The sequence below is a fragment of the Xenopus laevis genome, chromosome 5L (genome assembly GCF_017654675.1).
Source record: "Xenopus laevis strain J_2021 chromosome 5L, Xenopus_laevis_v10.1, whole genome shotgun sequence".
NCBI classification, from domain to species: domain Eukaryota; kingdom Metazoa; phylum Chordata; class Amphibia; order Anura; family Pipidae; genus Xenopus; species Xenopus laevis.
Genome location: NC_054379.1, coordinates 12,704,300 through 12,718,469, shown reverse-complemented (window position 1 = coordinate 12,718,469; position 14,170 = coordinate 12,704,300). Strand labels below are relative to the sequence as shown.

The 14,170-nt window shown below is 39.5% G+C and overlaps 1 protein-coding gene across 1 annotated transcript in view; it reads left to right on the top strand.

The window, feature by feature from the left end:
- Nucleotides 1-14,170, top strand: part of ptpn14.L (protein tyrosine phosphatase, non-receptor type 14 L homeolog) — a 61,763-nt gene that overhangs the window by 11,907 nt on the left and 35,686 nt on the right. The window contains exons 2-3 of the mRNA XM_018262587.2: nucleotides 7,693-8,004; nucleotides 11,360-11,529. Coding sequence (XP_018118076.1) covers nucleotides 7,831-8,004; nucleotides 11,360-11,529 — 344 coding nt within the window. The 5' untranslated portion in view covers nucleotides 7,693-7,830. The remainder of the gene's footprint in view (nucleotides 1-7,692; nucleotides 8,005-11,359; nucleotides 11,530-14,170) is intronic.

Sequence of the window (14,170 nt, the reverse complement as noted above, 5' to 3'; positions counted from 1 at the left end):
CTTTTGAATCTGAGCTGAATGCTGAGGATCAATTGCAAACTCACTGAACAGTTATGTCCCATGTGGCCCCCCTTCAAGTCACTGACTAACTCAGAGTTAGAGAGCTGAAAAGCAGGAAGTAGTGTTCTGTTCTGTTACACATCCAGTCACTCCAGCCTTTATACATTACATTTTTGGCTAGATAACATTTTTTATTTTGCACAGCCTATCTATTTACCCAGTTTTATTTTCACACTAAACTGTTCCTTTAATGTTTTCATCATTTTCTAGTAGACTTAAAGGGGCGGTTCGCCTTTACGTTAACCTTTTGCAAATTGTCTTAGAATATCGCTCTCTACATCATACTAAAATAAATGCTGCAATATTGATGTTAAATGCTATATTGTCATGGCGTCAATGCTGTGTTCATTTTGTTTCGATGGGTACATATTGGCAAAATAAATATGGATAAATAATTATATAAATATGGATAAATAATGGCATAAATATGGATAAATAATGGCATAAATATGGATAGATAATGGCATAAATATGGATAAATAATGGCATAAATATGGATAAATAATGGCATAAATAATGATAAATATTGATAAATAATGGCATAAATAATTCTGTAAATATGGCGATATAATGACATAAATATGGAGAAATTATATTAATATGGATAAATAATGATATAAATATGGATAAATAATGGCATAAATAATGATATAAATATGGATAAATAATGATATAAATATGGATAAATAATGGCATAAATATGGATAAATAAGCAAAGTGGTCTGTCATCCCTCCCCCCAGCTCCCCATTTATAATAGGCAGGAATTTAAATGCAGTAATCACGGCCTCAGTGACCCTGTGTTTAGGAGATCCAGTTCATGTGAGTAACAGTCATGGCTGAGCCGACCTTGTCTGGCAAATACTCATCTAATTACTCACCGATGACTTATCAGCCAATCATCTCAGTCCTGATACTTGACTATGTGAAATGTGTTCCCTTGGGAAGAGGTTGTGACTATGAGAGTTTGGTGGGTAGGATTAAGGGCATGTGCTGCCCTTGGGGGGGGATAGAGTCCCTGATTAGAGTATAGGCACATTGGTACCCAGCACCTTGAGGTGGCACCCTGTCTGTGGGAAAGAATGGCCTGGACCCATCTAGTGGTGCGGTGATGTAAATAAGGCCCCGTGCGTGAAACATAACATTAATGTTTAATATGTTGGGGGGCAGGGAGCCAGAATATCCACTGCTGGGGGGAGGGCTCCCAAAACTCTAGTTACTATATTGCCAACTTGCCCAGCCAGATTGATTATGTTCTCTATTAATATCAGTGCTTCTATCAGTTAGGAGTGCCTAATTAATTCAGCCATTCCTTCTACTTTAAATGGGTTGTTCACCTTTAAATTAACTTTTAATATGACACAGAGGATGATTCTGAGACAATTTGCGATTGGTTTTCAATTTTTTTTAAATTTATTTAGCTTTTTATTCAGCAGCTCCCCAGTTTGTAATTTCATCAGTCTGGTTGCTAGTGTCCAAATGACCCTAGCAACCATGCATTGATTTGAATAAGAGACTGCAATATGAATAGGAGAGGGCCTAAAAAGAAAAAAGAAATAATAAAAAGTAGCAATAACAATAGATTAGGAGCCTAACAGAGCATTTGTTTTTAGATGGGGTCAGTGAACCTCCCATTTGAAAGCTGAAAATATTCAGATGAAGAAGGTAAATAATTTAAAAAAAAAGTATAAAAAATAATGAAGACCAATTGAAAAGTTGGCCATTCTATAGCATATTAAAAGTGAACCACCCATTTAAGTTGGCCATACACAAGTCCAGTCAACCCGTGAATGGGGCACTACCTGTCTGACCAAAATCTCTTTAAAAATTGTCCAGATATCTATCAGGTTTCAAATCCCATTGGTTATTGATGGTGGATCTCATCCAATGTGTTCCCATAGGCTAGCAATATGTTCTGTTGACTGGCCCCCCAGGGCAATGTTTAGTTTAGCCCAATTTGGTTCTGTGCAAGGGTGGCCAAATCTGTGTATATATATATATATATATATATATATATATATATATATATATATATATATATATATATATATATATATATATATATATATATATATATATATATATATATATATATATATATATATATAGTGAATAAAGTACCCCCTCTTGTATATTATAAGGATACTATAAGTTACAGAGGAGTTAATGACCATATAAAAACACAAGGCAGGAGGCCGAGTGTTTTTATACAGGACATGGAACTCCGAGGTTACTTCTAATATCCTCATATTTTGCTACCGGGGGTACTTTATTTATTATAATACACAAGTTTCAGTGAGTCATGTGACAGGAATGACATCAGAACTCACCGTTTTTAACTGATGACATCAGAACTCACCGTTTATAAGGATATAATTTACAAGATATTCATGGCTTTTGTGTATTGTATATATAAATTTCCAAAAGAATCCGCACTCACAGGACTTACGAAATACAAAATTAATCTTTATTCCAGAACTTCAGCATGACGTTTTCATCCCTTTCTCAAAGACATATATATCCCACATAATAGAAACCCAGCAATCCTACCTTTCTACACAAACGTATCTAGTTGGGAATCTTTGCGGAAAGGAATGAGTAATTTTCCTATGAACGTTTGCCAACATCAGCTTCATCTGATTCAACAGATACATCTCCCACGGATTCTTCTAATTAAATATATTTGCTTCCCAAGCCCCCGAAAACCGTGTGTGTGAGATTTGTACACTTTCATAGATCAGCTAGCGTGTGTGTGTGTGTGTGTGTGTGTGTGTGTGTGTGTGTGTGTGGGGACATATTTATCATTTACATGGGCAGGGTTGGGATCCACAGGAGGAATGTTTGGGATTCACTGGAGGAATGGTTGGGATGAAGCCCCCTGGCTCTGGTAAAGGGGCAATAGTCTGTTTTCCCAACTGGGTTGAAACACCAAGTGCATTTGGTTCCAGCTAAACATGTTTTTTTGTGTGATTCCTTTCTTTTTATCCTCACATTTTTTTTTTTTATATAAGTGTTTTTCAGGGTTAAAGGACCACTATACCCTCTTTATTTTCAGCAGCATTGTGCTTAGTACAGAGGAATAGATACACTGGCTTATATTTATGGCATCTCCCTTTACAGGCTGTAATAAAAATCAGGGAATGTTCTGCCGTATGGGTAGCGCCATTCATGCTGCTGGTTGGCTGGCCAAACCCCTGAGGATAGCATACCACACCCATTGCCCATTAGGCCACACCTTTGTTTTTTTAATATATATATAATGGTATATTAAACACAACAGGAGCTTTGTGTGATGTGAAAATAAGCTTATGGCTGCTCTGCAGTAAGATAAATGCTGCTTTAGCCAAGCCCTCCATTGACTCACACCACTAATCTGTAAAAGTAGATAAAGTCCATTGATTCTATAAAGCTAGAGCCACACAGGGGCCAAACTCAGCCTCGATTATTTGCTGTTTTCCCCATCTATATGTGACCTACTCACAGCAATAATTTACAGCTGGGCTACTTTCTGCTATTGCTGGGGCCCTCCTATATGGAGATGTATATGCTTTTTAGGATTCAGTTTGCAAGCAGCCAAACACTATAAGTCTTCATAGATGACACCAATGATGTGAGGACTTTTCTACTGGCCCAACCCTTCCTATACTGTGGTCAAAACTACCGCGCTAACTGTCTTTGTCCTAAATGCTATAGCTTGGGGAGATACTGGGGGCATTTATTTATAATGTAGCTACAGCTCTACCTGCCTTTGTCCCTGCACTAATCAAGGACTTTGGTCACTTAAAGGAGAATGAAAGGCTAAAATTAAGGAAGCTTTATCAGAAAGGTCTATATGAATACACCAGTAATCCCTGAAAGTAATGTTGCTCTGAGTCCTCTGTAGAAAGAAACACCACATTTCTTTCCTTCTATTGTGTACTCATTGGCTTCTGTATCAGACTTCCTGTTTTCAGCTTAAACCTCTAGGGCTTGAGCATGCTCAGTTTGTTCCTCTCCCCCTCTCCCTTTTCTTTCCTCCCCTCCCTGCTGTAAGCCCAGAGCTATGAGTGAGCAGGGAGAGACTCAGGCATAAAGTGGTGTCACACCACCTAATATGGCAGCTGCTATCCTAAACAAACAGAGAAAGAGTTTCTAGAGCTGTTTACTCAGGTATGGTAAAGCATTCTGCAAAATAAATATAATGGTATAGCTTGCACTATTGTGGTTAATCTATTGGCAATAAACTGCTTCGGTGCTTTCCTTCTCCTGTAAGGTTGAAGAAGAAGCCCAATCTCCTTTAATGTTGGGCTGAATTCTTACCCTTAGTGCAATACTTTTCACCTGACTGAGTTCTGGATATTTAACACTAATTCCTATACTTTCCAGTGGCTGGAGACTTTCATCTTCTTTTTACACTTCATTTCCTTTGTGTCCCTGTATAATAATATTGGCGACTATTTTGCGGTCACTTCCAAAAAAAGGGGCTTGTGATGTTCTGTCTGAAGTCCCGAGCCCGACTCGTCTTTGGGAGGAGAAGTGATAGAAAGGAAATGTGATTTTTTTCTGTAAATATGTACTTGGGCCTGAGAGGGGGAAACACATTGAGTGGAATCAAAGCAAGCCTTTTATAGCTCCCTTGTTCTGCAAATCCAATCAGAGTTGGCTGAGTCACTTCAAAGGAACCTTCTTCTCAACAGTCTCATAAATCTTAATTCTAAGTATTAGGATCAAGAAGCCAAGTCTGCCTCTCGCATTCTCGCAAGCCCACACCGTGGGCAGCACAAGTACGTGTTTGTCTGGAGGAGCTGCTCCGCACTGAAAGGCCTGTGTACTTTCAATATTTTCTGGGAAGGAGGGTTCCTGCTTTGAGATGGAGTCCAAGGCTTATTTTTCATTTGGATAAGATCTTATCCGGATGAGCCGTGGCAGATTAACCCCCCCCTTTTTTTGTGTTGAGTATTTGCTGGTACTTTATTTCTAAATTATATTTCTACTTGGGGCAGCACAGAGGTACTTGGCTTTTTTTTTTTTGGAGTCTTGGGTTGGATGTAAGGCTCTCCATGCATGGAGTTGGTATGTTCCACCGCGTTCATATGGGTTTTCTCCTAATGGAGAAATAAGGTTGTGAACTTCACTTGGGCAGTTATTGATGGTTCCTGATGCTCCAGTTTGGTCTGGTAATTCTCACCATGCGGCTCAACTGTATAGACATGGATAGTACCTCAAGGGGAGTCAGTTTGACAGACCATGCTGCAATCTATTTGTCCAAGTATTTTCTATCAAAGCCCCTTCTTGATAAGTGGATGGTAATGCCACCTTCACCCAACCCAAGCCTGACCCGTCCTGCTGTGCTGTGATTATTTTAATACACGTACCCACCCACTTGGGTATAGAAGTAATAATGGTAAAATAGGGCTGGGTCAGGCTTGGGTTGGTTGAAGGCAGCTTGCAAATCAGTTTCAGAATAACGTTCAAGGCAGGGAGCAGGAGGGGAGGAGTTCTACATACCACTAACTGTCAGCCCTTGCTCATGCGCCCCTCTATCCGAATACGGCCTTTTTCTGCACTGTCTACATTGCAAGGGGTATTGTATAATATTTGCCCATCAACATGGATGGCCAAATCGGTCAATATCTAGGATAATGTGTTGGATATCCCTAAGATTGGCCAGTGTTTGGCTTTACATGCAGTATTGAAGTGAGGGTTCTGCTATTAATGGATGAGGCTTACTGCAGAAGCCCTTCCACTCTTATTATTATTATCATCATTATTGTTATTATTATTAAGAAGCTCTTTATGAAGTTCTGTGCTCAATGGATTTGCTGTTGATTCTAGCAGGATTCATGCACTTGAAACATTTTGAAACGGGAATACCAGGCAACATTCCATTATGAATATTTAGAACACTTTGGCCAAGGGATTCAAAGGTCCATCCAGGGTTAGAATTAGTACAGCAGACCCAGAACCTGCTGGAGGCCCAAGAACGAGCAAAGTCTGATCTAAGTACTGATTCGTAGGTTATTCCAACATATACTGAATGTGCAGAAGGGAACATCTGCCCAAACACTGGAGGTTGGGGAAAGGGGTCTTCTAAAAGATTTTGCATTGGGTCCAGCCCTGGTATTTCATGAGTGGGCTCTAATGAGCACAAAAGGCTTCACCATGGCACAGCCAAGCTTGTTCCCTTCCATTACTTCTAATATTGCTGTCCATTCATGTATAAAGTGTGATACGTTAATGTTGATGTGATGCTGAACCCAGTGACCTCTCTAGCAAAGATTATTCCTTCATTTACACATTTGAATGTCGGCGATGTATCTGTTGGCCACAGAGTGCATTTTCCTAGATATGAGTCGGACCTGACATCTCCCCCAATGGTACCTAATGGTACACGAAACTCCCTTCCGTGCTGGAGATCCATAAATTCATATTTTATTTTGTAATACAGATTGTAACATGATTTACATTTCTAACTGTCATGTATCATTACTCATAACAAGAGAAATCTTATTTAAAAGGGTTGTTCACCTTTAAATAAACTTTTAGTATAATGTAGAGACTGATATTCTGAGACAATTTGCAGTTGGTGTTCATTTTGTATTATTTGTGGTTTTTGAGTTATTTAACTTTTTATTCAGCAGCTCTGCAGTTTGCAGTTTCAGCCATCCGGTTGCTAGGGTCCAAATTACCCTAGCAACCATGCATTGATTTGAATAAGAGACTGGGATATGAATAGGAGAGGAGCTGAATAGAAAAATCAGTAATAAAAAGTAGCAATAACATTTGTAGCCTTACTGAGCATTTGTTTTTAGATGGGGCCAGTGACCACTATTTAAAAGCTGGAAAGAGTCAGAAGCAGGCGTATTATTAAAAAACTATAAAAAAAGAAATAATGAAGACCGATGGAAAAGTTGCTTTGAATTGGCCATTCTATAGCATACTAAAAGGTGAACCAGCTCTTTAATGTTCAGCTTTACACTGACTTTATTTTAAAGGGCAACTTAAGCCTACTACAACCGAGCTGCCGTATGTGATCAGGGATACAGAAGAATTTTCTCCCGCTACATCTGAATTTTTCTCGTTTCTCGTTTTCTCGTTTTTCTACTTTCTTCAGCGTCCCTTTTTCAAGCCTTAGAGAGATACACACACACATATATATATATATATATATATATATATATATATATATATATATATATATATATATATATATATATATATATATATATATATATATATTCGCCTGGGAACAATGAGTCCACTCCATGTGAATGTACCTTTAATGTGTGGGAGCGGTGTTCCGGCACTAAAAATAACCCGTATGTCGTAAAAGCAGACTTAAAATAAATTGTCTACGGCTTTCGATCATTCAACTGATATGAGTATAGTGTTCCCCCCCCCTTCCTTGTTATTGTCATAGCAACCTGCTGGATGGGTTCTTAACGGAAATGCATTCAACAAAGGCTTCTGTTGCTTTAATTGTCATAACTGAACGGCATTTGGGATTGATGTGGGAGCACAGGGGGCTTCCAGCTCTCACTGGGGACTTGAATATTCCCCCAGAACTTCAGGGGTTGATTAAGCCTCTTATCTCCGTTACTTTTTATACCTTTCTTTGGCACACCCAATTGATAATAAAGCTTTTCCGTTGGCAGGTTGCCGAGTAAGAGCCGTACTGGGTATGGACACCAATTCCTGCTCTGGGGGGACAACCGTCTTTTGCTTAGAGAGGTTGAAAGTGAAAACGAAAAACTGAGAGGTTGCCCCCGGAGGAGCGCTGAGGCCGCAGAGCCATGCCTTTCGGGCTGAAGTTACGGAGGACCAAACGTTACAATGTCTTGAGTAAAAACTGCTTTGTGGTGAGGATCCGACTGCTGAACAACTCCGAGGTGGAGTATACGCGCACAGTTGATAGCACCGGATTGGAATGTCTGGAGGCCGTGGCACAAAGGCTGGAGTTGTGTGAGGTGAGAATATCCTGCTCCTGTTCATGTGGTAAAATAGGATATTACCCCATGTACCCCCTACTGTAAATTATAAGGATATTAGAAGTCACTGAGGGGTCCTGTGACCATATAAAGGCACAAGGCTGCAGGCTGAGTTATACAGGGAACTCTGAGTATCACTCTTGTATTATAAGGGATAATGTACCCCCTACTGTAAATGATAAGGATATTAGAAGTCACTCAGGAGTTCTGTGACCATATAAAGGCACAAGGCTGCAGGTTGAGGTCAAGGAATTCCAATGTTATTTATTTTAAGGATGTTTACCCTTAAGCTTTCAGACTGTAGGTATAGGCACAGCAGGCTGTAGCAACGTCTGTACAAGGAGATGCTGTACAGAACTACATTAGACATCTTGTCTTATAGTCATATGAATTATAAGGGGGGGGCATATAATGACATATAACATAATTATATCATCTGAAGGCTGGACATCCCTGTCTTATACGTCTCATATTTTGGGTGACGTTACATTGTTACTCATAATAACTAAGTCAAGTCACAACTAAGTGGAGATTCTAAAGAATTACAATGTAGCAACGGAACTGGAGAAAGGGGCACCAGCTTCTTATGCCCTTACATAATGGAACATGATCACCCAATACTGCAGTTATCTCATTGTTATCTCATTGTTATCACTGTATATTTCTGACATCACAGAGGCAATTATATAGGGGATACTTAACCCCCTGTTGCACAATATCAAGGAGGAGGAGTTCCTGTGGGGCTCTGCATTTTGGGCACGGTTCACAGAAACTAACGCCAATGGTGCAATGATCCCTGTATGGGCCGTAATTATTATTATTAATACATTTAAATGTATTCGCTCTGATATGATTTAAAAAGAGCCAAGTGGAATATGAAGCTGCCAGTTCTGTCCTTGCCCCCACACACAATTTGATTCCATTAAGAGGAATGTTCCTACTCATTCCCACTTCTGCTGTCCTTGTTTGGATGGGATTCATTTATCATTTGTGAACCGATATAAGTGTGCTGAATGAGGCAGCGATCTGGCAGCTGTTCCTGAACTACAACTCTCAGCCTTGGGGGCTATAGTTCAACAACGGCTGGAGAGCAATTGAATGAAACTAAAGAATGATAAGAGAGAATTAGGGCGGTGATATCAGCCCTAACACCATTAGGTGTTAGCTGGCAGAGGATGATGGTAGTTGTAGTTTTAAAGAAACGCATGGTGGCTGGTTTGAAACCCCCCAAATTGCTTAAAGGGACAGTAACTCCAAAAAATTAAAGTCCATTAAAGTAATGAAAACATAATGTTCTGTTGCGCGGCACTGGTAACACTGGTGTGTTTGCTTAAGAAACTCTACTATAGTTTATATAAACAAGCTGCTGTGTAGCCATGGGGGCAGCCATTCAAGCACAGGATACACAGTAGATAACAGATAAGTACTACTATAGTTTATATAAACAAGCTGCTGTGTAGCCATGCGGGCAGCCATTCAAGCACAGGATACACAGGAGATAACAGATAAGTACTACTATAGTTTATATAAACAAGCTGCTGTGTAGCCATGGGGGCAGCCATTCAAGCACAGGATACACAGTAGATAACAGATAAGTACTACTATAGTTTATATAAACAAGCTGCTGTAGCCATGGGGGCAGCCATTCAAGCACAGGATACACAGTAGATAACAGATAAGTACTACTATAGTTTATATAAACAAGCTGCTGTGTAGCCATGGGGGCAGTCATTCAAGCACAGGATACACAGTAGATAACAGATAAGTACTACTATAGTTTATATAAACAAGCTGCTGTGTAGCCATGGGGGGCAGCCATTCAAGCACAGGATACACAGTAGATAACAGATAAGTACTACTATAGTTTATATAAACAAGCTGCTGTGTAGCCATGGGGGCAGCCATTCAAGCACAGCATACACAGTAGATAACAGATAAGTACTACTATAGTTTATATAAAGAAGCTGCTGTGTAGCCATGGGGGCAGCCATTCAAGCACAGGATACACAGTAGATAACAGATAAGTACTACTATAGTTTATATAAACAAGCTGCTGTGTAGCCATGGGGGCAGCCATTCAAGCACTGGATACACAGTAGATTACAGATAAGTACTACTATAGTTTATATAAACAAGCTGCTGTAGCCATGGGGGCAGCCATTCAAGCACAGGATACACAGTAGATAACAGATAAGTACTACTATAGTTTATATAAACAAGCTGCTGTGTAGCCATGGGGGCAGTCATTCAAGCACAGGATACACAGTAGATAACAGATAAGTACTACTATAGTTTATATAAACAAGCTGCTGTGTAGCCATGGGGGGCAGCCATTCAAGCACAGGATACACAGTAGATAACAGATAAGTACTACTATAGTTTATATAAACAAGCTGCTGTGTAGCCATGGGGGCAGCCATTCAAGCACAGCATACACAGTAGATAACAGATAAGTACTACTATAGTTTATATAAACAAGCTGCTGTGTAGCCATGGGGGCAGCCATTCAAGCACAGGATACACAGTAGATAACAGATAAGTACTACTATAGTTTATATAAACAAGCTGCTGTGTAGCCATGGGGGCAGCCATTCAAGCACTGGCACACAGTAGATAACAGATAAGCTCTGTAGTTTACAATGGGATTCTTCAGACCTTATCTGTTATCTAATGTGTGCCCAGTGCTTGAAAGGCTGCCCCCATGGTTACACAGCAGTTTCTTTAAACTATAGTAGTGTTTCTGAAGCAAAAATATCAGTTTTACCAGTACATGGCAAATGAACATTCGATTATCATTTGTTCATTGTTTGGTGTTCCTTTAACAAGCTCAAGACCAGTAGTCTATATAAAGGGCAAGTAAACATATACATCCCTTTGCTTGATTTGTTTTAGCACTAAACCAAGCTGGATATATGACATTCTTTTCATGTAGAGACAAGTTTGTTGTTGCTACTGCAGCTGCTTCTCTTTATTGTACTGGGAATGTTCTAATGTGTTGATTGGCTAGAGGCAGGAATAGGGCTGTGAGCATTCCTATGTTTTCATTGGCTGCAGGTTTGTTTTTCTCTCCCGGCAATATTTGGAGATCACAAATTGCATGCTTGCCTATTGCCCCTAAATTCTCCGTACCCCCCTTCCTTTTCTAGTCAAAATGGCAATGAATGAATGTCCCTAGAAACTATTTTAAAATGCGGATTTTCTAGGAATTTTCCTTCATTTCCCAAAATTCCATGATAGTGTTACGGATTTTTCCTACAGTTTCAACTTTGCCTAAGCAACCATTGTGCCTAAGCAAACATCCTTATAACCTCTGTGTGCAATGTATTCTATGCAGGTGCGTTGTTTTGGGCTGCAGTACATTGGAAAGAACAACCAGATGCGATGGGTGGAACTCGAGAAGTCGCTGAAGAAGCAATTGGACAAATTTGCCAACGAGTTTCTTGTTTTCTTTGGTGTCATGTACTATGTGCCCAATGTGTCCTACCTAAAGCAGCCGTCAACCAGGTAAGCGGGCCGCTGTCTTAAACCAGCAATGGGGAAGCTCATTGGGCTGTGTTACTGGCCTGGTTAGGTTAAAGGGGTGGATCACCTTTAAAGGAGAACTAAAGCTTAACTAAAGAAGTAGCTAGAAATGTTGTACATGATGTTTTGTGCTTCTGTATCAGCCCAAGGCAACCACAGCCCTTTAGCAGTAAAGATCTGTGTCTCCAAAGATGCCCCAGTAGCTCCCCATCTTCTTTTCTGCTGATTCACTGCACATGCTCTGTGCTGCTGTCACTTACTGAGCTTAGGGACCCACTCACAATATACAGTACACATAGAATAGAAATGTCACAATATAAGGCTGATTAGTAATTAATACACATAATTACTACATGGCAGCACAGAAACCAGTGCAATTAGCATCAGAATTGAATAATCAGCAAACCTGTAGCATCAGCTTATATTACAGCCAGGGAAGCTCATTTTCTGCTGGATAATTAGTGACGAGCCCTAAGCTTAGCTTCTCAACAGCCAATCAGAGCCCACTGAGCATGTGAGTGTCACAGACACTTTCCAAGATGGTGACCCCCTGTGACAAGTTTGAAGTCCTGGATCATTGCTGCTATTGACAAGCTGAAACTTTAGCCTCGTGCAATAAGTTCACTATATAAAATATGACATTTTTAGCCACATTCATTTTTAGGGTTTACTTCTCCTTTAAAGGAGAAGGAAAGGCTAAAACGAAGTAAGTATTATCAGAAAGGTCTATATAAATACACCAATAACCCATCAAAGTAATGCTGCTCTGAGTCCTCTGTCAAAAGAAACACCACATTTCTTCCCTTCTATTGTGTACTCATGGGCTTCTGTATCAGACTTCCTGTTTTCAGCTTAAACCTCCAGGGCTAGGGCTTGAGCATGCTCAGTTTACGCCTCCTCCCCTTCCTGCGTAATCTAAGCCCAGAGCTATAAGTGAGCAGGGAGAGACTCAGGCAGGAAGTAATGTCACACCAAGCTAATATGGCAGCTGCATATTAAACAAGCAGAGACCGTGTCTAGAGCTGTTTACTCAGGTATGGTAAAGCATTCTACAGAATAAATATAGTGTTATAGCTTGCACTATTGTGGCTAATCTATTGGCAATAAACTGCTTGGGTAGCTTTCTTTCTCCTTTAAGTTACGTGTGTTATAGATTGACCAGATGGTCTTCATTATTTATTTTATATAGTTTTTAAAATTATTTGCCTTTTTCTTAAAACCAGCGCTCTGTAAGGCTACAACATGTATTGGTATTGCTACTTTTTTATTCAGGTCCTCTCCTATTTATATGCCAGTCTCTTATTCAGATCAAAGCATGGTTGCTAGTGTAATTAGGACCCTAGCAACCAGATTGCTGAAATTGCAAACTGGAGAAGAACTGCTAAATAAAAAGCTAAGAGAGATTTATGGAAATAATTCCATAAATAGTTCAAATCCAAAAATACACCATCTAAAACCTGTCGAGGTCATGTAGGAGTCAATGATAGAAGTCCCCTGAACAATTTGAAGTGTTTTGCCCGAAATTTCAAATAATTAGAGTGAATCTAGTTTTTTTTTTCCACAAAAATATTTGTTTAATTCTAGTTTTCCAGTTGCGGGACTCGAACTCGCAGAATCAAGTTTTTACCATTCGAGTTTTTGAATTATTTGCCTTCTCTCCTGATTCTTTCCAGCTTTTAAATGGGGGTCACTGGCCCCATCTTAAAACCAGTGATCTGTAAGGCTACAAATATATTGTTATTGCTACTATTTATTACTCCTCTTTCTATCCAGGCCTCTCCCATTCATATTCCAGTCTCTTATTCATATCAGTGCATGGTTACTAGGGGAATTATGACCCTAGTAACCAGATTGCTGGTAAAAAAAAAAAGTTGCAAATTGTATCAGAATATCCCTTTGTACATCATACTAAAAGTTAATGTAAAGACGACAGTCCCTTTAAAGAGTCCCCTAACCCTTAATTACCACTAGAGATTCTCTTGGCACGTCTATGATACTATAGGAGATTGTAAGCTCTTTTTGCCAGGGCCTTTATCACCTCTTGTATCGGTTAATGACTGCTATGTATGTAATTCTGTATGTTCAATGTTTAAAGCCAGCACTGCAGAATATGTTGCCCCTTTTGTAAATACATGTTATTAATAATAATAATAGATTTATGAAAACCTTATATGAAACCTAATACTGTATATTTTCCATTAAGGCTACCGCCCCCTCTCGTTGGGGACCTATAAAGTCTTCATATTATATAAGCGTTCTTCACAGATCCTATTATTTCGCATATAATTATATTTTGCTGACAGGTGCACTTCGGCTTTCTAAATCCACATCCGGCATCATATAAAAAAAAATACTTGGACAGAATTCAAATCACCCTGCGCGTTTTATCATTCTTGCGTTCCGTTTTCGGCCAGCGAAATAATAAAAAAAAAATGAGCAGTTACGGGACACGGCCCAATTTGCTCAAAAGAAAGAAAGGCGAGGGATAATGTTTTCATGTTGGAGGTTTTTGTGTGTGTTGGTGTTTTGCACAGACTAATACTTCTGGATTAGCCCTGATTAAATTATAGGTTGTTACTGAGGAATGCGTTGTGTTGCTAAACCATATTCCCTTTCCCTGTAA